Source organism: Diabrotica virgifera, chromosome 4 (assembly GCF_917563875.1).
Source record: "Diabrotica virgifera virgifera chromosome 4, PGI_DIABVI_V3a".
In the NCBI taxonomy this organism is placed as follows: domain Eukaryota; kingdom Metazoa; phylum Arthropoda; class Insecta; order Coleoptera; family Chrysomelidae; genus Diabrotica; species Diabrotica virgifera.
Genome location: NC_065446.1, coordinates 108,632,601 through 108,659,728, shown reverse-complemented (window position 1 = coordinate 108,659,728; position 27,128 = coordinate 108,632,601). Strand labels below are relative to the sequence as shown.

The following is a 27,128-nucleotide window of genomic DNA, read 5'->3' as shown; positions in this document are numbered from 1 at the left end:
AAAATAATGGACTCAGATACATCGGATGAAATCAATAAAAGAGGCAGAGAAGGAGACGATGGAACATTCAACGAAAGTAAAAAAACGGCTAGAACTGCAATTGATAGCCATAACCAAGGAAATAAGCTAGATCAAATAATTAGAATGATGCAAGATCTAACTGAAGAAACAAAAAATCTAGCAGCAGAAGTCAAAGATATAAAAGAAGACCAAAGGGAGTACTGGAAAGAATTAAGAGAACTCAGAGACGAAATAGAAAAGGTCAAACAGGCAAATCAAAAGTCGCAAATCGAGAAGGATGAAATGAAGAAAGAACTGAATGACACGAAGCTACGTCTAGAAAAATTAGAAAAAGAAAGGAAAGCCAACAACGTCGTAATACAAGGTTTGCAAATTGATACAAACGACAGGGACATACTCAGGCAGACCATAGGTAATTTCATGGAAGCAGAAATGAATATTAAGGTTAAAATTGATGAAGTAATAAAATTAGGAGAAAAAACATGTTTAGTTAAGCTACCAAACCATCATGAGAAAGAAACGGTTATGAAAAACAAAGCGAAACTACAACATGCAAAAGACAGGAGAGTGTTCATCAACAACGATATGACCAAAGAAGATTTGCAAGTACAGAAAAAAATAAGACAAGTTGGCCATGAAGAAGCAAATAAGGGTAAAAATGTAAAAGTAAAATTTAATAAGCTAATAATAAATGGGAAAACAATGAAATGGAATAAAAACAGTAACCAGCTAGAGGAAAGTCCAGAAGGGAATCCAAAAAACTAGCACCTGAAAAAAACCCACAAAACACTTCACAAACGATGACGGATATGGCAAAGAAAAAGGCAGTGAATAAAAATACAAGAAATAGACCGAACACAACTGACAAGACCGAAATTGACACAAGAGAAACCATAGCCATTGGAGCATGGAATGTAAGAACCTTATATGAAACCGGCAGATTAGAGCAAGTAGGCCAAGAAATGGATAATTACAAGTTGAAATTTATTGGTTTAAGCGAAACACACTGGAACGGCAGCGGATCAACTCGAGTAGAAGACCAAAAATTAATGATTTATTCTGGGAATACATCTGAAAATGCGAAACACGAAAAGGGTGTAGCAATACTTTTATCTCAAGAAGGAAAAAATGCTTTAATGGAATGGGAACCATCATCTGAGAGAATTATTTGGGCTAGACTCAAAGCAAAGTACTATAACCTAATAGTGATCAACGTTTACGCTCCTACAAATGAAAATAATGATGCAGAAAAGGAAGAGTTTTATGAAAAATTGCAAGCAACGTACAACAATATAAACAAAAAGTATAAAAGAGATATAAAAATGATAATTGGAGATTTCAATGCCAAGATTGGCAATGATAATATAGGATATGAACATGTGATGGAAAAAGAAGGTCTAGAAAGGAAAAATAACAACGGAAATCGATTAATTGAATTCTGTGAACAGAATGAGCTCATTATAGGTGGCAGTATTTTTAAACATAAGCAGATCCACAAAGAAACTTGGAAATTACCGGGTGGTAGATATAAGAACCAAATCGACCATATACTAATTGAATCAAAATGGAGAAGCTGGCTACAAGATGTCAGGGCCTTAAGGGGTGCAGATGTGGATTCGGACCACATGCTTATCAGGGCCCAATTAAAGATGAAACTAGACAGAGAAAATAATCGCAAGACTACCAGAAGAAAAAGATTCAATGTAGAAATCCTAAAGCAAGAAGAAACAAGGAAAATATTCACCGACAGACTTAAAGTAAACCGAAATATACACCACTGTAATGGAGACTCTGTGGAAGAAATATGGAAAAACTTCAAAGAGGTCATGATGAAGACAGCAGACGAAACAATCGGGTTGAAAAAAAGTGAAAATAAAAAATGGATAACTAAAGACACGTTACAGCTTATAGAAGAAATAAAGAAAATCAAGAAAGACATATTGCAAAAAGAAGGAACAAGGGAAGAAGAGATCCTTGAAAGAAAATACAAAGCAAAAAACATAGAAGTGAAAAAGGCATGCAGAAACGATAAAAGGAATTACATAAACGAAATGCTAAAATCAGCAGAGAAAGCAGCACAAGATAATGATCTACGAACACAATACACGATTATACGAAACCTAACAGGCAATCGAGCAAGAAGTGTAAGAGAAATAAAAGATAAAAAAGGAAAATTAATTAAATCTGAGAAAGAAGTAACTCAAAGATGGAGAGAATACTTTGAAGAAATATACGCCAAACATGACCGAACCCAAGAATTGGATGAGCAAATTGAAATACAAGAATTAGAGGTTAACACTGGGGTAATTACAAGAGAGGAAATTGCCAACGCACTTAAATTATTAAAGAATGGCAAATCCGCAGGAACAGATAATTTACCTATCGACCTGATAAAAGCAGACACCGAACAAGCCATAGATATGCTACATAAACTTTTAAATAAAATATGGGCCAACGAAGAACTGCCACAAGAATGGAAAGAGGGACTGATAATAAAAATACCAAAGAAGGGAGATCTGAGTAACTGTAAAAATTGGCGTGCAATAACTCTATTAAGCGCCTCATCCAAGGTGCTAACAAAAATTCTGCTCGAAAGAATGAAAGAAGAATTGGACAAGAAACTGAGAAGCACCAAGCAGGCTTTCGTGCTAAACGCTCTACTATAGATCACATATGCACCTTAAGAATCATCCTAGAACAAGCTAATGAATGGCAGAAAGACATAAATTTAAGTTTTATCGACTTTGAAAAGGCTTTCTACCGAGTCAATAGGGAACAAATGTGGAAAATTTTAAGACAGTATGGTCTACCAACAAAAATTATTAACCTGATCAAACTGTTTTATGATGGGTATAAAGCTAGACTAGAACACGAGGGAGCAATCACAGAAGAAATAGCTATTGAAAGCGGTGTTAAACAAGGTTGTATCTTATCTCCTACTTTGTTCCTTATCTTGGTAGACTGGATTATGAGGAAAGTAACGGATGATCGGACAGGCATTAGATGGAACCTCTTTAATCAGCTTGAAGATCTTGAATTTGCTGACGACGTCTGCCTGTTAACAGAACACAGAACTCACATGCAAACAAAAGTCGATAAGCTAACACAGTACTCTGATATGATTGGTCTCCGGATAAATACATAGAAGACAAAAATCTTAAAAAATGATAACCCGCAGATTAACAAAATAAAAATAAAAGACAAAGAAATTGAAGAAGTAGAGAAAGTCACTTATTTGGGATCAATCATGGAAAGAAAAGGAGGAGGATGCATGAAAGACATACAAGCAAGAATAACGAAGGCACAATTCGCCTTCAATGCGTTAAATAAAATCTGGCAAACAAATGAAATAACAGAGTCAAGAAAAATAAATATATTCAATACATGTGTAAAAAGCATATTACTCTACGGAACAGAAACTTGGAAGCACGACGAAAGCACAACAAAGAGGCTACAGACTTTTGTAAATAGGTCCTTAAGAAAGATCTTAAAAATTTACTGGCCTAATATAATAACAAATGAAGAACTATGGAAACGAACGAAACAAACCAGTATAATAGCAACAATCAGACAGAAGAAATGGAAATGGATCGGCCATACGTTAAAAAAAGATCCTAGTAACATCACAAGACAAGCACTCGAATATCAACCTGAGGGTACAAGGAAGAGGGGACGACCAGATAATACTTGGAAGAAAACAGTAACCAGAGAACACAACAGAATCGGCTTAAGTTGGGGGGAAGTGAAAAACCAAGCAAGAAACGGAGGAGAATGGAAGGAACTGGTACGCAGATTAACCAGAGAATAAACACAAGACGCGCTGAGCTGGCCACCAGCCGTCTTACACTATCGGCCAAGAAACGCAGATGCGCCCAATACTCCACTAGGAGTGATGGTACAAGAGAGAGAGAGAGAGAGAGAGAGAGAGAGAGAGAGAGAGAGAGAGAGAGAGAGAGAGAGAGAGAGAGAGAGAGAGAGAGAGAGAGAGAGAGAGAGAGAGAGAGATATGTCAAAAACTATCATTTTTAGAGAAAAGTCACTAAAGACCTTTTCTGTTTGGAATGATCCAAAAAACCTAAAAAAACTTTTTTCCATGCAAAAAAAAATAATTTTAGGAAAAAACAAAAAAAAACGTTTAAAAAATTTTTGACCACCTTTTCGTCCTGGCAACATGCAAATTTGTTAAAAGGAGTCCTTTTTGAGTAAGATTGCGCAAGAAATCCGAATCAGAATATTTTTCCTAGCGAATGCGCAGTGGCTTTCTGGACTAACCGTAGGCTGCGTACAGCGTGTATTGGAGACCATCGCCTAAGAATAGTGGCACTTTTTGTAGAGGAATTATTATCTGTTATGTGTCTACTAATAAATATTCGATTGGTGTAAATTAAAAATGAATCATCGGCGGTAAATATATTTTTTAACGGTTCAATGCCAGTTTCAGTTTCAGGGCCAATGTGAGACACTAATAAAATAATGAACAACATTAGTATTATAGATTTGAAAAATGATAATTGTGAATTTATTTTTAACAACTAAAATGTTCAATTGGATTTGTTTGATTAATCGTTTTTTCTTGGCATCAAATTTTTAAGTAAAATCGATAGTCATATTTTTTGTTTTGTGTCACAAAAACTCAAAGTATATAGATTAGATCTGTATACGCCTTAGCAAACTTTTTTACACCCGAAATTAAGTCGTTGACGAGAGGAATAGTCTAGGCGCCAGAGGGGTGACCGTGTCCTTTTCAATTCTGATGGACAAACTCAACGGTTTCTTATGGATTTTTGGCTGCTGATTACGAATTTTGAGGGTGGATTTCGATCCGAGTGGTCAAAAAATTATTATAAACAATTTAATTGTTTATAAATTGTTTATAAGGCTCTGGCTCATAAACTAAAAGAGATAAAAAAGAATGTTTTAAATAAAATTTGTTCGTTAATAAAAAACGAAGAAAACAACGTTTCCTAAACTTAAATCCAACAGTTAGAACTCAAGATATTGTAAAATTAGTGCACAATGCAAATTGTAAATTGCAAAATAAGTATTTTTTGAAGCTTTATCGATCGGAACTCAGCTTCTACGCATGCAAATGAGCCTTAGAGGGTCTCATTTGAAAGCTTTATTAATAGGCTTCCAAACAAAGTTTGTTAAATTACTTTATCTTCATTTGTTTTAAAGTTATACCCGTTTGAAGGTATAATTTTCTTAAAAAAATTGTACATTAATTTGTTTATAAGGGTTTCAGGTAAATTAAAGCTGTAAACATTTATACTTTAATTAACAATAATGATAGAAGAACTCAAAAGGAACATTTTGAGCTTTTTAAAATGTTCGAAGTTTATTTTTGGTCAAGATATCGATATTTTAATGGCGCGCTATGAGGCGCAAAATCGGCTCACAGTCAAATATGTAAGTATTTTTCGACGCTTTATCGATCGTAACTCGGCTTCTATGCATGCAAATAAGCCAGTATGTGATATCCGTATAAAAATGGATCGAGTTCTTTTACAGCATCATCATTGCATATAAAACGAGCATTTATGTTGTGGCGGCATATACACAATTGACGTGCCTTGATGATGTTGCAAAATAACTAGATCCACTTTATATGGATATCATATAGATAATTAGACTCTGAAGCCCCAGAAAGTTTTAGTTTTACTGCCTACAAGAACAGACTTAGTACCACCATGTAACTGTAAAAATTGCTTATGCAGATGTAAAAAAGCTGAGATTCTCTGTATATCTCGATGCAGATGCATGAAAGATAATGTTTGTAAAAATACTATTAATAAATAATACTATTTTTTAGTTATATTTCTGAAATATTAGTTTTTAATGTTTTTTTTTTTCTCATTTAGTACAAAAAATACAAGACAAAGTAAATGGAATGAAAGGTGATACGAGGTACAGTATGATGATTTGATTATAAGAATTATATGATAAAATTTTATTAGCATCTTCAAAAATGAAAAATGAAGATAACGTATACAGGGTGAGTCATGAGGAACTGTACATACTCCTACCTCGTATAGAGGCCCCAATGGGGAATAACAAATGACCATTAAAAAGTGTCTGCTCCCATTGTTTAATAATATACAGGGCGAGTTTCGCATTTTGACTGAAATTTGTATTCGTCATAATTTTTGAACGGTCAGATCGATGTGTCTCTTATTTTGGTCAATCGTTCCACTATTGCCACCTAATCAACTGATTTATTCAAACTAGAAAAAATCAGGTCCGGTTTTAAAAAAATTAGTTCGTTTGGGTCTTAGAAAAAATTTCACCCTGTATAAGCTTTTTGAAAACTCTAATATGAATTTTACAAATTAGACAAATTGGCAATTAAAATAACATATTTATTTTTTCCCGCACACAATTGCTAAATTTTTTATAAAAACAATCAAATTTGATTATGAATTAAAAGTTTGGTAAAGTGAACCATAGATTTAACAAAATTAACTTTTATTACCAAAATTAATTTTTTTAACAAATATTTAATGTATATCAAAAATGAATAACCATTTTCAATTTCGTTGCAAAACGAAAATACAGCCGAACCATATTCCAGTCCAATCAGAGAGTGCTGCAAGCACCTCTACCGGTTTCGAAACTTATTAGTCTCTCATCAGGAGGCACATATGCTGCTCTCCCCGATCCAACCAAAACAAACCCCAGCGTACAGTCCCGAATTGCAACGAACGAAATGACATAGATGCCCTAGCGGCAACTGCTAGCAAAAGACTAAGTTTTCACTCTAATGGCACATAACATATCCCACCAGAATGAAAACAATGGGAACCTTCTCTGGTTACACCTACGAGGCTTCTACAATTTGCAAGCCATACGGATGCTGAGACTAAGGAAGATGAGGGAATTCTACAATTTACAATTCACGTCACATCTGCTCAGCGCGGTAAAGTTCCAACGAGACTGGTTCCCTTCATACTCCACACAGAGTAAATGTAAATCAAAAATGAATAACCATTTTCAATTTCGTTGCAAAACGAAAATACAGCCGAACCATATTCCAGTCCAATCAGAGAGTGCTGCAAGCACCTCTACCGGTTTCGAAACTTATTAGTCTCTCATCAGGAGGCACATATGCTGCTCTCCCCGATCCAACCAAAACAAACCCCAGCGTGCAGTCCCGAATTGCAACGAACGAAATGGCATAGATGCCCTAGCGGCAACTGCTAGCAAAAGACTAAGTTTTCACTCTAATGGCACATAACATATCCCACCAGAATGAAAACAATGGGAACCTTCTCTGGTTACACCTCCGAGGCTTCTACAATTTGCAAGCCATACGGATGCTGAGACTAAGGAAGATGAGGGAATTCTACAATTTACAATTCACGTCACATCTGCTCAGCGCGTTAAAGTTCCAACGAGACTGGTTCCCTTCATACTCCACACAGAGTAAATGTAAATCAAAAATGAATAACCATTTTCAATTTCGTTGCAAAACGAAAATACAGCCGAACCATATCCCAGTCCAATCAGAGAGTGCTGCAAGCACCTCTACCGGTTTCGAAACTTATTAGTCTCTCATCAGGAGGCACATATGCTGCTCTCCCTGATCCAACCAAAACAAACCCCAGCGTGCAGTCCCGAATTGCAACGAACGAAATGGCATAGATGCCCTAGCGGCAACTGCTAGCAAAAGACTAAGTTTTCACTCTAATGGCACATAACATATCCCACCAGAATGAAAACAATGGGAACCTTCTCTGGTTACACCTCCGAGGCTTCTACAATTTGCAAGCCATACGGATGCTGAGACTAAGGAAGATGAGGGAATTCTACAATTTACAATTCACGTCACATCTGCTCAGCGCGGTAAAGTTCCAACGAGACTGGTTCCCTTCATACTCCACACAGAGTAAATGTAAATCAAAAATGAATAACCATTTTCAATTTCGTTGCAAAACGAAAATACAGCCGAACCATATTCCAGTCCAATCAGAGAGTGCTGCAAGCACCTCTACCGGTTTCGAAACTTATTAGTCTCTCATCAGGAGGCACATATGCTGCTCTCCCCGATCCAACCAAAACAAACCCCAGCGTGCAGTCCCGAATTGCAACGAACGAAATGGCATAGATGCCCTAGCGGCAACTGCTAGCAAAAGACTAAGTTTTCACTCTAATGGCACATAACATATCCCACCAGAATGAAACCGGTAGAGGTGCTTGCAGCACTCTCTGATTGGACTGGAATATGGTTCGGCTGTATTTTCGTTTTGCAACGAAATTGAAAATGGTTATTCATTTTTGATTTACATTTACTCTGTGTGGAGTATGAAGGGAACCAGTCTCGTTGGAACTTTACCGCGCTGAGCAGATGTGACGTGAATTGTAAATTGTAGAATTCCCTCATCTTCCTTAGTCTCAGCATCCGTATGGCTTGCAAATTGTAGAAGCCTCGGAGGTGTAACCAGAGAAGGTTCCCATTGTTTTCATTCTGGTGGGATATGTTATGTGCCATTAGAGTGAAAACTTAGTCTTTTGCTAGCAGTTGCCGCTAGGGCATCTATGCCATTTCGTTCGTTGCAATTCGGGACTGCACGCTGGGGTTTGTTTTGGTTGGATCAGGGAGAGCAGCATATGTGCCTCCTGATGAGAGACTAATAAGTTTCGAAACCGGTAGAGGTGCTTGCAGCACTCTCTGATTGGACTGGAATATGGTTCGGCTGTATTTTCGTTTTGCAACGAAATTGAAAATGGTTATTCATTTTTGATTTACATTTACTCTGTGTGGAGTATGAAGGGAACCAGTCTCGTTGGAACTTTACCGCGCTGAGCAGATGTGACGTGAATTGTAAATTGTAGAATTCCCTCATCTTCGTTAGTCTCAGCATCCGTATGGCTTGCAAATTGTAGAAGCCTCGGAGGTGTAACCAGAGAAGGTTCCCATTGTTTTCATTCTGGTGGGATATGTTATGTGCCATTAGAGTGAAAACTTAGTCTTTTGCTAGCAGTTGCCGCTAGGGCATCTATGCCATTTCGTTCGTTGCAATTCGGGACTGCACGCTGGGGTTTGTTTTGGTTGGATCGGGGAGAGCAGCATATGTGCCTCCTGATGAGAGACTAATAAGTTTCGAAACCGGTAGAGGTGCTTGCAGCACTCTCTGATTGGACTGGAATATGGTTCGGCTGTATTTTCGTTTTGCAACGAAATTGAAAATGGTTATTCATTTTTGATTTACATTTACTCTGTGTGGAGTATGAAGGGAACCAGTCTCGTTGGAACTTTACCGCGCTGAGCAGATGTGACGTGAATTGTAAATTGTAGAATTCCCTCATCTTCCTTAGTCTCAGCATCCGTATGGCTTGCAAATTGTAGAAGCCTCGTAGGTGTAACCAGAGAAGGTTCCCATTGTTTTCATTCTGGTGGGATATGTTATGTGCCATTAGAGTGAAAACTTAGTCTTTTTATTTAATGTATGTTAGCACCAATCAACTGATTTATTCAAACAAGAAAAAAATCAGGCCCGGATTTAAAAAATAAGTTCGTTTTGGTCTTAGAAAAAATGTCACCCTGTATACGCTTTTTGCAAACTCTAATATGATTTTTACAAATTAGACAAATAGGCAATTAAAATGGCATATTTATTTTTTCCCCACACGGTTACTTAATTTTTTATAAAAAAAAATCAAATTTGACTATGAATAATTAAAAGTTTGGTAAAGTGAACTATAGATTAAAAAAAAATAACTTTTATTACAAAAATGAATATTTTTTTGAACAAATAATTAACTTATGTTATCACCCAATCAACTGATTTATTCAAACTAGAAAAAATCAGGCCCGGATTTAAAAAATTAGTTTGTTTGGGCCTTGGAAAAAATTTCACCTTGTATACGTTTTTTGAAAACTCTAATATGAATTTTACAAATTAGACAAATAAGCAATTAAAATGGCTTATTTATTTTTCCCCACACGATTACTTATTTTTTTTATTAAAAAGTCAAATTTGACTATGCATAAAAAGTTTGGCAAAGTTTTTGCATAGATTTGAAAAAATTTACTTTTTTTACAAAAATTAATTTACAAAAACAACGTTTTTCTTAAAATTAAAAGTTTTACCATTTTTTTTATAACACGTCTAGATCTAAAACTTCCCATAACACTTCTTTTGGACTCTATAGTTTAACATAGACGTGATCAAATTGATAAATTTTAAATTTTTCCACCTAATTTTTGCGATTTACAAGTTTGCAACTTTTAAAAGAAGAAGACTGAAAGTCTACAACAATTTTCATAGTCTTCACAATGGTAAGAGGTATGTGCTGTAAAAATTTCAGAGAAAAAATATTAAAATGGAACAGAGCGAATTAAACCGTGAGTTCATTTTTTTTTTCATTTTTAGGTTAAAATTCCGATCTTGACAAATTTGATTTTTTAATAAAAAATTAAGTAATCGTGTGGGGAAAAAATAAATATGCCATTTTAATTGCCCATTCGTCTTATTTGTAAAATTCATATTAGAGTTTTCAAAAAGCCTATACAGGGTGAAATTTTTTCTAAGACCAAAACGAACTAATTTTTTAAATCCGGACCTGATTTTTCTCTAGTTTGAATAAATCAGTTGATTGGATGGTAACATAAATTACTTATTTGTGCAAAAAAAATTAATTTTTGTAATAAAAGTTATTTTTTTAATCTATGGTTCACTTTACCAAACTTTTAATTCAAAGTGAAATTTGATTTTTTTATTAAAAATTAAGTAATCGTGTGCGGAAAAAAATAAATATGCCATTTTAATTGCTTATTTGTCTAATTTGTACAATTCATATTAGAGTTTTCAAAAAGCGTATACAGGGTGAAATTTTTTCTAAGACACAAACGAACTAACTTTTTTAAAGCCGGACCTGATTTTTTTCTAGTTTGAATAAATTAGTTAATTAGGTGGTAATAGTGTAACGATTGGCCAAAATAAGAGACACATCGATCTGACCGTTCAAAAATTATGACGAATACAAATTTCTGTCAAAATGCGAAACTCGCCCTGTATATTATTAAACAATGGGAGCAGACACTTTTTAATGGTCATTTGTTATTCCCCATAGGAGCCTCTATACGAGGTAGGAGTATGTACAGTTCCTCATGACTCACCCTGTATATACATAGAAATTATAATTTGCATCGAGAAGTTAGCGCGTGAACCTTTACGCGGTAAGCCAATTTCGCGTCTCAGAGCGCGCTATAAAAATATCGATATCTTGGCCAAAAATAAACATACGAACATTTTATTAAGCTCAAAATATTCCGTTTGAGTTCTTCTATCATTATTTTTTTCGTTTTTAAGAAAATTATACCTTTAAACGGGTATAACTTTAAAACAAATGAAGAGAAAGTAATTTAGCAAACTTTGTTTGGAAGCCTATTAATGAAGCCTTCAAATGAGACCTTCTAAGGCTCATCTGCATGCGTAGAAGCTGAGTTCCGATCGATAAAGCTTCAAAAAATACTTATTTTGCAATTTTCATTGTGCACTAATTTTACAATATATTGAGTTCTAATTGTTGGATTTAAGTTTAGTAAACTCTTTTTTCTTTGTTTTTTATTAACGAACAAATTTTATTTGAAACATTCTTTTTTATCTCTTTTAGTTTATGAGCCAGAGCCTTATAAACAATTTATAAACAATTAAATTGTTTATAATAATTTTTTGACCACTCGGATCGAAATCCACCCTCGAAATTCGTAATCAGCAGCCAAAAATCCATAAAAAACCGTTGAGTTTGTCCATCAGAATTGAAAAGGACACGGTGACCTCTATTTGGCGCCTAGACTAAAAAGTTTGTTCTAATTTATTCAGCAACCCTACTACTACCATGGACTAATACAGTCGTCAGAGACGAATCTATGGGGGGCACGGCCCCCTGCCCATGGGTATGGGCGCCCATGGAAAATCATACGAACTAGATGAATTTTTCTAATAATGTTAATTTTAGCACCCCAAAAAAGATGCAAAAAGTTTGCCAGTCCTATCCCCGGGTTACCGGATAAGAATAATTCTGCACGTAATGTGAAAGTTTAGAAATGGTGTCCGAGTTTTATAGAAAGAAGCAATTTAACAGTGTATAGAGTTTACTTGTTTCTGTTTATTGTTGTTAGTAGAAGAAATTTATATTTTTTAACCTATCTTTGTGTAGTGGACCGTCGTAATATTAATTATTGCTTTAAATGTTTGGATTTATCGGTGTTCATCGTAGCAGTAGTCTACAGTCTACCGGTTACCGGCAGTACCGTGAGCAGTATCGTAAGTGGTTTTTAAGGTACGTGTATTTGAGCATTTGACTGTGCTAGTTACCTATTAGTCCAGATAGCCACTGCGCATCCGCTAGGAAAAATATTCTTATTCGGATTTTTTGCACAATCTTACTCAAAAAGGACTCCTTTTAACAAATTTGCATGTTGCCAGGACCAAAAGGTGGTCAAAAATTTTTTAAACGTTTTTCTTTTGTTTTTTCCAAAAATTATTTTTTTTGCATGGAAAAAGGTTTTTTTTTAGGTTTTTTGGATCATTCCAAACAGAAATGGTCTTTAGTAACTCTTCTCTAAAAATGATAGTTTTTGACATATAAGCGATTAAAAATTGAAAAATTGCGAAATCGGCCATTTTTAACCCTCAAAAACTATGTGAAAAACTGAAAATTTGAATGTTGCCAAGGTAGGTAGATATTCTTTAAACATCGATTGATGAAATCCCGAAGAGTTTTTTGCAATACATTATTCAAAACTCCTTTGTTTTTTAATTGCTAATCAAGCGTGCGCGACACTATTTTTCACCGATAGTATGGTGCAAATGAAAGGAATAATTTCGTTATTTCGTAAACAGGCGACTTTAAAGGAAAATCCCGATACAGGTCGATTTTATTTTTAAATTATGATATTGTGGCATATATGGTATACTAGTGACGTCATCCGTCTGGGCGTGATGACGTAATCTATGATTTTTTTAAATGAGAATAGGGGTAGTATGGTAGCTCATTTGAAAGGTTCTTCAATTCTCTATTCAGTAATGTAAAAATTTACATAATTATTTATACAGGGTGTCCTTCTACTTCTTTTTTTGTCAAATAATTTAATTTAATAAAAAAAATTTGGACACGCTGTATAAATAATTATGTAAATGTTTATATTATTGAATAGAGATTTGAAGAACCTTTCAAATAAGCTAGCACACGACCCCTATTCTCATTAAAAAAAATCATCGATTACGTCATCGCGTCCAGATGGATGACGTCACTAGTATACCTATATGCCACAATATCATAACTTAAAAATAAAAATCGACCCGTTTCGGGATTTTTCCTTAAAGTCGCCGGTTTACGAAATAACGAATTTATTCCTTTCATTTGCACCATACTGTCGGTGGAAAATAGTGTCTCGCACGCTTGATTAGCAAATAAAAAACAAAGGAGTTTTGAATATTGTATTGCAAAAAACTCTTCGGGATTTCATCAATCGATGTTTAAAGAATATCTACCTACCTTGGCAACATTCAAATTTTCAGTTTTTCACATAGTTTTTGAGGGTTAAAAATGGCCGATTTCGCAATTTTTCAATTTTTAATCGCTTATATGTCATAAACTATCATTTTTAGAGAAAAGTCACTAAAGACCTTGTCTGTTTGGAATGATCCAAAAAGGCTAAAAAAACTTTTTTCCATGCAAAAAAAATAATTTTAGGAAAAAAACAAAAAAAAACGTTTAAAAAATTTTTGACCACTTTTTGGTCCTGGCAACATGCAAATGTGTTAAAAGGAGTCCTTTTTGAGTAAGATTGTGCAAAAAATCCGAATTAGAATATTTTTCCTAGCGGATGCGCAGTGGCTTTCTGGACTATATATTTTTTAAACTTTCATCTATTATTATAAAGCTTTTTATTAAATTATTTTTTTATATCTTATTATTATTTATTTATATCGTTTATATTATCATCATCTAATTTTGATTTATAATCCATAACCAATCTTTAACAGATCAAAATAGTTATTTATGTACCAATAAGTAGATGTTTATGCCTGAGGGCGTAAACATCTACATCTAGAAGACTCTAGGCGCTTTAGCTAGCGTGTTTATAAGGTTGCCCAAGGGTATACATGTTACCGGCCAAACCCGATTTCAGGATAGGCCAAACTAGTTTACGCAAGATCAATTTTGAATACGTCTCTGAGTTTACCATATGCGGCCCATGGAGGATAATTCTTCCTTTCAATTCGCATGTTTGATTGTCTCTCGTGATTCGTATTTCATGGCCAAGATATGTGTACTTTTCGGCAAACTTTATTTCACAGTCGTTAATGACAATGTTTTCACTGGGGATCAGGTTTGTCATTAGCTTTGTCTTAGATATGTTAATTTTTAACCCAACCTGAGAGCACACTTCTTGAAGGTTTTGCTAATAGCCTTTAAATTGTCTGCCAGTAGAACTACATCGTCTGCGAAACCCAAGTTTGTTAGATTTTGTCCATCTACATTTAAACCTTTCTCCCTCCAATCAAAAATTTTAAAGGCGTATTCCAAAACGGTGATAAACAGCTTAGGTGACATAGTATCGCCCTGTCGTACTCCTCTGCCAATTCGTATGGGATTGGTATTCTCGTGCCTCTTCACTACCAGTGTGGAGTTTTTGCAGATGTTGTGTATTAGCTTAGTATATCGATATAATCGAGACGGTATACATGTAAAGCACTCAAGACTGCGCCCAGCTCAACGGTATCAAAGGCCTTATGGAAGTCCACAAAGACAAGGACAAGTAGTGGCCTATTATTGGACTCAATCGATTTTCCAATTACCGTCTTAACACTTTGAAGATGGTCATTTGTTCCGAATCCACTACGAAAACCGCCCTGTTCTATTGGTTGGTAAAAGTCCAATTTGTTTGCCAGTCTAGCGGTAATTATTCTTGTGAAAAGTTTATAGAGATGACTCAGTAAACTAATTTTTCGGTAGTTTTCTAAATCAGCTGTACCCCCTTTTTTGTGAATTAGTATTACTAAGGTGTTATACAATTTGTCTGGTATAGTGCTGTTAAAAAGACAGAGAAAAAAGATGTATAGAGGGTAGTATATCTAAAAAAATGAGGTTTCAGTGATGTTGACAGGTATACCCTTCTGTATGTATCTGGTTTTCTCTTATATAAAATTGATACGCAGACAATGAAATATGAATAAACATTTGTTGCTGGCTGACAATCTTTCTATCACTGGATCTTTCCAGAATTGCCAGTTTTATGTGAATTCTACTAAATAACGTTACAGTAGGAAAAATGAAAGAATACCCATGAACGAACATATAAAACACGCTGTATTTTCCTGTCACCGTGTCACACAAAAAATTGGCCAGCGCAAGTACATGTAATAATTATTATTACATGTAATTGCGCTTGACAATTTTCTTTGTGACACGTTGACAGGAAAATACAGCGTGTTTTATATGTTCGTTCATGGGTATTCTTTCATTTTTCCGACTGTATATAGTTATATATATATAGTTGTATATAGTATATAGTTATATTTGTATATAGTTATAATAATAATTTTATTCCATATTTTGTTACTTTAATAATAAATGTTATAAAGAAGATATCCAAAATTTATTTGGCTTCCATAAAAAATAAATAAAATAAATTTATTTGACCGTAAAAATGAAAAGACCTTCTCCAAACGCAATAAAAACTTATACTGAAATGATGGCATCTCCTGAGATAAAATGTTCCGGAAGTAAAATGAGCCTCCGTTCGGATCTCCGGGTGAGGACTATCTCAGGGGGAACACCATTACAGGTTAGACAAATCAGGATAGGGTCTTGGAATCTTGGTAGTCTTACAGGTAAGAGTCTGGAGTTAGTGGATGCGCTCAAACGAAGAAGAGTTCAAATTGCTTGCATTCAAGAAACTAGGTTGAAAGGACAAAAGGCGAAAGAACTAGGTGAAGGATACAAATTGTGGTATGTAGGGAGTAGTAACACTAGAAATGGAGTTGGTATAATTGCTGATAGTGAAATGAAAGATAACGTAGTAGAAGTTGTAAGAACGAGTGATAGAATGATGTCAGTGAAATTTGTAATTGATAAAGAGGTATTGAATGTTGTGTGTGTGTGTGTGTGTGTGTGTGTGTGTGTGTGTGTGTGTGTGTGTGTGTGTGTGTGTGTGTGTGTGTGTGTGTGTGTGTGTGTGTGTGTGTGTGTGTTTGTGTGTATGCTCCTCAAACAGGTCTGGGTGAGAATGAAAGAAGAGCTTTCTATGACCAATTAGGAGACGTACTGAGTGATATTCCAGCAGAGGAGAAAGTTATAATAGGAGGTGATTTCAATGCACATGTGGGCCAAGCCAAGACAGGATATGAAACAATACATGGGGGATTAGGCTTTGAACTAGAAATGAAGCTGGAGATGACATACTTGAATTAGCAACAGCATTGGATATGGCGATTGTTAACACATTCTTTAAAAAGAGAGAAACTCAACTTATTACCTACAAAAGTGGACAGCATCAATCCCAAATAGACTACTTCATGATAAGAAAAGAATACATACGTGAATGCAAGGACTGCAAGGTAATAGTTAGTGAAACAGTCAGCCAACAACATAAGCTGCTTTTATGGACATCGAAGTAAAAAGCGAAACTAAACAAAAATATCGGAGTGGACCACAAAAAATCAAGTGGTGGATGCTAAAAGATGAGAAAGAAGGTCTATTCAGGGAAAGAATATAGTATGATAGAATTGATCCAAAAGATGGCATAACCCAGACATCCAAAGTGAAAGTTATCCTCCAACACCAAATTGTTCTATATGGTCAATATAATGTTCAGAAAAAAGTCACACCATTTTGAGCGTCGGGTTTGGGGGGGGGGGAGAAATCGGTAAATTCGTAGTTTTTTACGTTTTTCGTCAGTATTTCTAAAACTGTGCGGTTTAGCATGAACATCCTTCCATACAAAAATATTCTACATTAAATTTGAAATAAAAAAGGTCCTATGCATAATCCTTCTAAAATGAACGGTTCCAAAGTGTTACGGAGGTAGTATAGTATAAATTGGTCCACAAAAAGGCCTAACCCAGACATTCAAAATAAAAGTTTTCCTCCTACACCAAATTGTTCTATATGGTTCAGATATGGTTCAGTAAAAAGTTACGCCATTTTGAGCGACCGGTTTGGGGGGGAGATGGGGGAGAAGTCGGTAAATTAGTAGTTTTTTACGTTTTTCGTCAATATTTCTAAAACTATACTTTAGCGTAAACAATGTTCTATACAGAAATGTTCTACATAAAATTTAAAACAAAAAAGGTCCGATACATAATTGTTATAAAATCAACGGTTCCAGAGTTACAGAGGGTGAAAAGTGGAGGTTTTCGATACTTTTTATATTTTTTGGGTAATTGATGATGATTTTGGGTGGTGAGGTTGACGTTTCTTCAAGAGCTTATCACTAACATACCATCGGCCACTAAAATAGCAAATTTGATTTAAAAACACAATCCTGTTAAAGAAAATCAGTAGAAAATTGCCCAAAAAATATAAAAAGTATCGAAAACCTCCACTTTTCACCCTCCGTAACTCTGGAACTGTTGATTTTATAACAATTATGTACACGACCTTTTCTGTTTTAAATTTTATGTAGAACATTTTTGTATAGAACATTGTTTACGCTAAAGCATAGTTTTAGAAATATTGACGAAAAACGTAAAAAAACTACTAATTTACCGATTTCTCCCCCATCTCCCCCCCCCCCCCCCAAACCGGACGCTCAAAATGGTGTAACTTTTTACTGAACAATATGTTGGCCATATAGAACAATTTGGTGTTGGAGGAAAACGTCTACTTTGGATGTTTAGGTTAGGCCTTTTTTTGGACCAATTATATTATACTACCTCAGTAACTTTGAAACCGTTCATTTTAAAAGGATTATGCATAGGGATTTTTTAATTTCAAATTTAATGCAGTACATTTTTGTATAGAAGGTTGTTTATGCTAAATCGTATAGTTTTAGAAATATTTACGAAAAACGTAAAAAACTACGAATTTACCGATTTCTCCCCCTCTCCCCCCCCAAACCCGACGCTCAAAATGGTGTGACTTTTTTCTGAACATTATGTGGACCATATAGAACAATTTGGTGTTGGAGGATAACTTTCGCTTTGGATGTCTGGGTTTGGGTCTAGTTACACCATACTAATAGTAGAAAAAATATGTTGGAACATGAAAGGAAGCCCTAACACAATTTGGAGAAAAATGGCAAATATTATTAGAGAGACTGCTATTGAAATACTTGGGAAAACGTCAGGAAAAAATATTTGAGGATAAAGAGACTTGGTGGTGGTCAAACACCAAGTACAAGGAAAAATAAAAGAGAAGCTAACATTATATAAAAAGTGGCAAGAAACCAGATCCGACACAGATCTTCAAAACTATATGGTGGCAAAAAAGGAAGCGAAAGTAGCAGTAGCAAAAGCCAAAGCAGAAGCGTATTCAAGCCTGTACGATCAACTTGATACCAGGGAAGGTGAAACGAAGATATATAAAATAGCCAAACAGAGAGCAAAGAAAGCAAAAGATTTTAATCAGATTAGATGTATCCGAGATGAAAATAATAAAATACTAGTTCACGAAAGGGATGTCAAAAAGAGATGGAGAAAGTACTTTGACAGCTTATTAAATGAAGAATTTGACAGACAGCCTGTGGAGTCAACGGAGACAGTAGCAGCAATGGTCACCAGAATAACAAACGAGGAAGTGGCTCAAGCGCTTCAAAAAATAAAGAAAGGAAAAGCGGTAGGACCAGATGGTATTCCTGGAGAAGTATGGAGAGCATTGGGAGAGACAGGAACAAGGTGGCTATCAGGTTTATTTAATAGAATTATGGAAGTTGGACAAATGCCAGACGAATGGAGAAGCAGTATACTAGTACCTGTCTACAAAAACAAGGGAGATATACAACAATGTACAAACTACAGGGCTATAAAACTGCTTAGCCACACCATGAAAATATGGGAAAGAGTAATTGATAGACGGATACGTGAAGAGACCGAAATATCCTAGAATCAGTTTGGCTTTATGCAGGGCAGATCAACAACAGATGCAATTTTCATTATAAGGCAGTTGATGCAAAAATACAGGAGTAAAAAAACAAACGCTCATATGGTATTCATTGATCTTGAGAAAGCATATAATAGAGTTCCTCGAGAGATTCTGTGGTGGGCACTCAATAAGAAAGGAGTCCCTGGTGAATATGTAAAGATTGCGAGGGATATGTATGAGGGAGTAACGACTAGTGTTAGGACAGGTGTGGGAGAGACTGATAAATTTCATGTGAAAGTAGGATTGCACCAGGGCTCGGTGCTTAGTCCGTATTTATTCTCATTAGTTTTGGACCAGATAACAGCGAAACTACAGGGTAACATTCCATGGTGCCTAATGTATGCTGATGATGTCGTCTTAGTAGGAAATAGTGAAAGAGACTTAGAACAAAACCTGGAACAGTGGAGACAAGCTCTGGAGGAAAAGGTTTAAAACTTAGTAGGACAAAGACAGAGTATTTGCAATGTACATTTAAAGATGGAGTTACTAAAAATAATATGCTATCTTTGGATGGTGAACTGATTGTAAAAAACAATAGTTTTAAGTACCTGGGATCGGTATTACAGAGTAATGAAGAAATAGATGGAGATGCATGCAGCAGAATTAGGGCTGGATGGATGAAGTGGAAGGAAGCGAGTGGTGTGCTGTGTGATAGGAAAATTCCAATGAAGTTGAAGAGAAAATTCTAGAAAACAGCCATAAGACCGGCTATGATGTACGGAACTGAATGTTGGGCAGTGAAAAAGAAAGAGGAACAACGAAAGCATGTGGCGGAAATGAGAATGCTTAGATTGATGAGTGGAGTGACAAAAAAGGATAAAATTAAAAATGAGTATATTAGGGGAAGTCTAGTTGTGGCACCAATTGATGCCAAAATGAGAGAGCATAGGTTGAGATGGTTTGGTCATGTTCAACGTCGAGACGCTAATCACTCAATACCAAGAATTGCTGTAGTGCAGATTCCTGGAAGGAGTAGGAGAGGAAGACCAAAGAAGACGTGGGGGAGACGATAAGGCAGGACATGTTGGTAAAGGGGATTAATATTGATATGACTCAAGATAGAATTGTGTGGAGAAATGCAATTAGGGAAGCCGACCCCGCACAGGGATAAGGCAAAGAGAGAGAGATATCCAAAATTTATTTGACTGTATGCTTATGCCATAAATTGCACTGTATAAAATACCTATACTATTATGTAAATGGTAGGTAACTAAGCAATAAAAACCCAATAATTAATTAGTATGACATAAAAATAATACGAATCCACGAGGAAAAAGGTTTTCCTGTATCTGGTTGTATACCATTGTATACCATATATTACAAAAAACAAGTAAAATCCTGTATAAAAGGTATATTTATTAAAATTCCCTAACAAGGGCTACATCACAGTTACAGGGCTACATAGTTCTGCTTCTGGTGTGGCCCTTTTTAGAGAATTTTAATAAATATACCTTTTATAAAGGATTTTACTTGTTTTTTTTGTTCATAAAAATAATACTTTTTACAAACTGCATTGAAATTTATTATAGTTACCTACATTACGCTATTTTCAAAATGGTCCTGTTGCTTTTAACGTCAGGAATATTGTCCATTAAAACTATTTTCCATGTATCTACGATCGCCCTTGAAATAAACTTAGGATATGAAGGGCCTTGCTCTACATTCGTGCTCGTATTTCCGAACAGTAGTTGTTGGTTTCAATTGGTATCAATACTATCTACGTCCAAAAACTCGTCTATGGCCCACTCTTTCGTTTAAGTTTAAGTTATCTACTATATTTTACACTATAAGTTTGTATTCAGTTCGATTATTTTTATAAATGATTACTTTTAAAAATAAAATCACTTATCAAGTTAAATGTTTTATGATATTGTATGTGGTGTACAAGGTGTAATGGGGAACAAATTTGATGTAAAGTGGATTTTCGTGTTGTAAACAAAGATTCGTGTTATTATTTCCATAATAATGTTAAAACATATCGATTCGATTATTCTTGTTACTGGTTTATCAAATTATTGTTGTAAGGAAGTTGCAACAAATTAAATAAATTACATAGCCATAGAATATGTTTTTTCATCGATATCAAACAGAATAATACTTTTATAACTCTAAGAACTGAACATATAGGAACATGAACATTAATAAATTTATATAAGTATTGTACCAGTATGGATCGTAAATTTTTACCCGCGACTCATTAATACCCAGTGCCGGATTAAGAATCCTGAGGCCCCTAGGCAACCCAAGCTATGAGGCCCCCTAAGAAACCTAGGTTTCTCCGTTTTTAATAATTTTTGTTTTTGAAAATGTCCGTTCGCCTGTTGCGAAATAACCCAAAATGACTATGAAGCAGGAATAAATTGTTTTCCCTGCAAGTTTGAAGCTAGGCTATAAAATATTTGAACTAGTTCATTTTCAAGTTCAGATTCAATATCATCAGGATAGTTTTCATGTAGTTTTGAAGCACACTTCTTTATTTGAGTATCACTCAATTTTGGAAAAACATAAAAGCCCAAATAATAAGTTCATTGACCCGTACACTGTCAACCGACGACTCAGCTCAGTAATTACAGTATCAGTGGCGTAGCTAGCCCCACAGGGGCCCCCTATCAAGTTTGTCGCGGGGCCCTTTTCCACGACTGATATGGGATAGTGCCAAAAAAATCTGCAACAAAAGCAGCAAAAACGCTTGTATAGAATAGAATAGAAATATACTTTATTGTCACTCAAAATTTTACAATTTTATGGACAAAGCGTAGGTACAAAGAGTAGGAAAAAAACAACAACAAATACAGTTTACTGAAATTATACAAATCGTCAATGTTATTGCAAAATAAAAGGTAATGAAATAAAGCAAAACAATACAGGGTGTTTCATTAATAATTGGAAATATTTTAACTGTAGATTCCTGGGCTCAAAATATTACGGTTTAACCCAAATCACCTACTCCGAAAAGGCTTCTTAAGGGAGCTGGAGCTATTTTAAGATGGTGCCTTTTAATTAGTTTTTTTGAAATACCTCTAGAACACGTCTATTTAGAAAAACTAAAACTGGTACGGCTATTTATCTTCCAGAGATAAATCTATTTCATAAATTGTGAATTTCTAGTACCGGTCATATGCGTCCTCTTTGGGTAGGGCAACTGTTATTTTATCGCATAACTTTTTTGTCTTTAACTTTTAATCATTTTTGACACTGGATTATTAAATTGTGTGGTATTCTAGTACTTAAAGTTACTCTTTTAGTATTTTTATTTATTTATTTAGTAAATATCCAACCTATTTCAAATTGAATAAGAAATTATAAAATACAAAAATTTAAATTATATATAAAAATATGGATTAAAATAAATATTTAACCTAACTAAATAAATATTTACATAATAAAAAATAAAAAATTAATATTAAATATAAAATAAAATAAAATAAATAAAAAATAAAAAATTCAATGGATATTTTCGGCTAAGGGTCTGGGGCTCACCGAAATACCATCGGGAATATTATACAAGTCAAGTAGATCTACACTTACAATTATTTCTGACTATTTTTAGATTAATAGTCATAGATTAATCATCTGAGAATGAGAACTGGAAGCACTATAAAAATTATTTTCACAAAAAAATAAATAAAATTTAAAATAAGAAAAAAAAAATAAATTAAAAATTATATTTTTATTATTAAAATTGTTTAGAATTGTTTATTAAAATTGTTTATTAGAATTATTTATAATTTATAATTTTCAGAGTTAGTAATAGATTAGGGCCATTATTAATTAGTTAAATTAAATTAAAAAATTGTTCAAATAAAAATTATATGTGTCAACTATTGTAATCCCATCAGGAAACGACCTGGATTAGTCTCAAGAGGCCAGGTCATTTGTATTTACTATAAATAAATAAATAAATAAATAAATAAACTAAAAGTTACTCTTACTTTAAGTCGGTAGGATACACCGTTTTCTAGAAAAATCGATTTGAAATTTTTTCGTTTTTTGAATAAGACCAAATTAAAAAAAAAAAAAAAAAAAACGGAGTATTTTAGCGACCTAAAGCAAGAGTAAATTTAGTACTAGAATACCTCATAATTTAATATTCTAGTGTCAAAATTGTTTCAAATTCACAAAAATTAATGCGATAAAATAACCGTTGACCTACTCAAAATGGACGCATATGACTGGTACTAGAAATTCGCAATTGATGAAATCGATTCATCTCTGGAATAAACGTCACAGTTTTCGTTTTTTGTTTTCATAGTTTTTTTTTGAAAAATTTTCTCACATTAAAAAAATACAAAATTTTCTAATCGACATTTCTAGAAAACGGTGTATCGTACCGACTTAAAGCAAGAGTACCTTTTATTACTAGAATGCCTCACCATTTAATAATCCAGTGTCAAAAAGGGTTAAAAGTTAAAGATAAAAAAGGAAGATAAATAGGCGTACCAGTTTTGGTTTCTCTAAATAGAAGCGTTCTGGAGGTGTTTAAAAAAAAAAACTAATTACAAGACGCCTTTTTCAAAGATCTCTAGCTTCTGTAAGAATCATTTTCAGGCTAGGTGATTTGGGTTAAATCTTAATACATATTTTGAGCCTAGTAAACTACAGGTAAATTATTTCCAATTATTACTGAAACCCTGTACATTGCAAAATTTAAATAAATTGCAAATTGCATAATACAACTTAGGAACTAACAAATTCAGCGTATAACGCTCAAATATAGATAATAATAAATCTAATAAATTCTAATAATCCAAAGTCGAAAAACAGATTTGAATTGAGACTCATTGTTTTAAAACAAATTCAGTTTTTTCAAGCCAAGGGTGAATAGACATTGAAAAGTAGAGTAAACAAAGAAGCTCTGTTCTTTAACGGCGAGCGACCGGCAAATATATATACCTAAATACAATTTATAGATAAAGAACAGATTACACGAAAATATACGCAAACAATACACAGTGTTTCAATGTTTCAAATTATCAAAGGTAAAGCGATTACAAGTATTGTAATTTCGCATGATACATTATACAATGTCTCACACAGCCAACGGTGAATAAACAATAAGAAGTAGCTTGAAAACAAAAAACCTCTGTTGTTATAGAACGGCGAGAGGCAGAAAATAGATAGGTACCTGTACAGTACATAAGTATACTTTATAATAAAGAATAAAAGAATCCATTACACGAAAATGTCGGTATCCCAACAATATATGTACACTGTTTCAAAGCGTTTTAATAGTGAAATAATTGCAGAATATTTTCCTTAATTTTTTGAAAGGAATTTAGTTTCGACATGCCGCGTTGGGGCCCCTGAATGTCGGGGGCCCCATATAATTGATACGGCTGATATGGCGGTAGCTACGCCTCTGTACAGTATAGTAGATAATATTCAGAGTATTGTCGGTCGCAGGCCTTTGCTCGTAATAAGCAAAATTATCTTTTTGGAATTTTAAGAACTCCAAAAGTGAATTTAGAAGCTGAACTGCAGTTTGAAGTTCAATCTCTTCTCTCTGCAATGATTTACTGAAAGCGCTGATGCGTTCTAAAATTGTTACCCAAAACTCATTCATTATGAATGCTTCTTTTTTTTGACATTTCTTTCAACAAATACTTAGCCTCATGAACTGTTTCAGCTTGCTGATTAGTGTCTTCAGCAAGAGTATGAAGAGCAGATTTGAAAGCGTTTTAACCTTTAGGCAAGGGTGTTATGGCATGTGCTGCTTGTTCTCATAAGGACTAGATCGTGGCGAATGAGATCGCTTAGTGGAGTTTCGTTTAAGCATTTGATCATAACTTCCCAACGGTGGGTAGAGGATGAAAAAAAGTTGTACACAGACTGAACAAACCCAAAATAGATATTCTGTTTGAGGGAAAATATGTCAGCCAATCTCTTTTAATTTTTGTTCCACTGACTTATTTTCAAAAACCATAGATTGTATAATTTTAACTTATTGTTTCTGTTTCGGTTTCTGGTTCTTTAACTTCTTGAACTGGAATAGAACTGTCGTTACATGTTTTTTCATCTTCTTCAGTTAGGAAAGCTATGTTTCCCTCAGATATTTCTATTCCATCACGTACATTTTCATTGGTTGCTGCTTCACTAGCTATGGATTTCCGTGTGAAACTGAATTTAAATAAGTTTTGCTTCTGTTTTGGATTTTGATTAAGGATCTTTTCTTTCTCCTGATTTTTCTTGTGTTTTTTTGGTCAGTTTCGATTCTTGTTTCCATCTGTAGTACTGGTCCTTCTACCAAAGAGCATTCATTAGCGATGTATTCCCACAGCATATACTTTCTATGTGAACAAAAGTATGCATTGTAATGTAGCTTTATATGTCCACCAAAACTTTTATGGTATTGCGCGATATTTGAATCTTTCAACATTTTTTCGTTTTGGTCCCCGCGAGGCCCCTAGGCAACTGCCTACTTTGCCTAATGGTTAATCCGGCACTGTTAATACCTGACGAAAGGCAGTACGAAGGTACTGAATCTACTAATCTAGCATCGTTGTCTCCTACTCCTACGTGGGAAGGTACCTATAAAATATCATTGTGGACTTTTAACCCATTCACTGCTACACTATTTGTTATTTACGTTCCCCAGGAGCGGAGCCATTTTTTCAAATAAAACTATTGTTTTTATATTAAATAATAAATATTTATCGCCCATAAACTATGTTTTTTAACCTTTTTGTTGTCACGTCTCATATGAGTGCCATTAGTATCGTGTCAGCCAAAAATGTATCATGCAGTGCGCACTGTCACTCATGTGTGATGGCTGTAACGTTATATTTTTATTAGATAAAGTTTACACATATTGTAATATATGTACAGTCGGAAAAATGAAAGAATACCCATGAACGAACATATAAAACACGCTGTATTTTCCAATCACCGTGTCACAAAGAAAATTGCCCAGCGCAACTACATGTAATAATAATTATTACATGTACTTGCGCTGGCCAATTTTTTGTATGACACGGTGACAGGAAAATACAGCTTGTTTTATATGTTCGTTCATGGGTATTCTTTCATTTTTCCTACTGTATATTATTTTTTCATACAATAAAATCTAAAAAGAATATATACCTTCATAAAAAGACTATCGGATCTCGGTTAACCAAAGAAATACCTTGTTGTGATAAATAATTGCAGAGTAAACTGGCTACATCGAGTGTCTATCTATCTGAGATTAATCTCTTTGCTTTTATTCCTATGCCGAATCAGCTTCCCTAATTACCTCCATAAATTTTTATATAGGGTCATCCGAATATTAATCCTTTTACTTGTATGTCTTCACGTACTGTTTGGACAAATATCGGGCCACTGTCATGCAGCATCCGCCTTATTCGCAAGATTTAGCACTCTGTAACTTATACTTGCTAAAAAATCAAATCATGCTTTAAGGGAATCAACGAATCATTAGACGACATAAAACATAAATTGACGCAGCTACTCAACAACCTGAAACTGAAACTAGACGAGTAAAAGATGACATAAAAACTTACAAATTACAATAAAACTTGAGATTTAATATAGAGTATCGTTGAAGATCCACATACATCCTTACGCAGTGTTGCACCAATAGATGATGTAGGTCATTTTCAGTCTTGCATGTGTTACATATAAATCCAGTTGCAAGAATCAAATGAAGATGACTACAACCGTAGATTGCAGTTAAGTGAACAATACAATTGGAGTAAGGTAAATGCAAGTGCAAGCTGGACAATATTAATAACTGGGTAAGAAACAGAATAGAACAATGTAACGACCACATAAACCAAATGACAACAAATAGAGTAGTAAGGACGGCGAGAGACAGTTCCCCAATTGGAAGATGATCAGTGGGAAGACCACCAAAACGATTTGGCTACAACTTACTGGAGGCACATTGAAAAAACAGACAGACTCATATATACACAAAAAGAAGAAGAATAAGAGTGAGGTAAATCCAAAACTGGTTAATTATCCACCAGCGATAATGATTATGAAATGCTACTAAATTTAGAAATGAAATTGTA

General features: G+C 34.4%; 2 protein-coding genes across 2 annotated transcripts in view; both read left to right on the top strand.

Moving 5' to 3' along the window:
• The window catches only part of LOC126883097 (phosphopentomutase), a 166,977-nt gene that overhangs the window by 3,577 nt on the left and 136,272 nt on the right, over window positions 1-27,128 (top strand). The window lies entirely within an intron of this gene.
• Window positions 7-26,595, top strand: LOC126883634 (centrosomal protein of 290 kDa-like). The gene is made up of 2 exons (XM_050649288.1): window positions 7-687; window positions 26,515-26,595. The coding sequence occupies exons 1-2, from the start codon at window positions 7-9 to the stop codon at window positions 26,593-26,595; spliced, it is 762 nt and encodes a 253-aa protein (XP_050505245.1).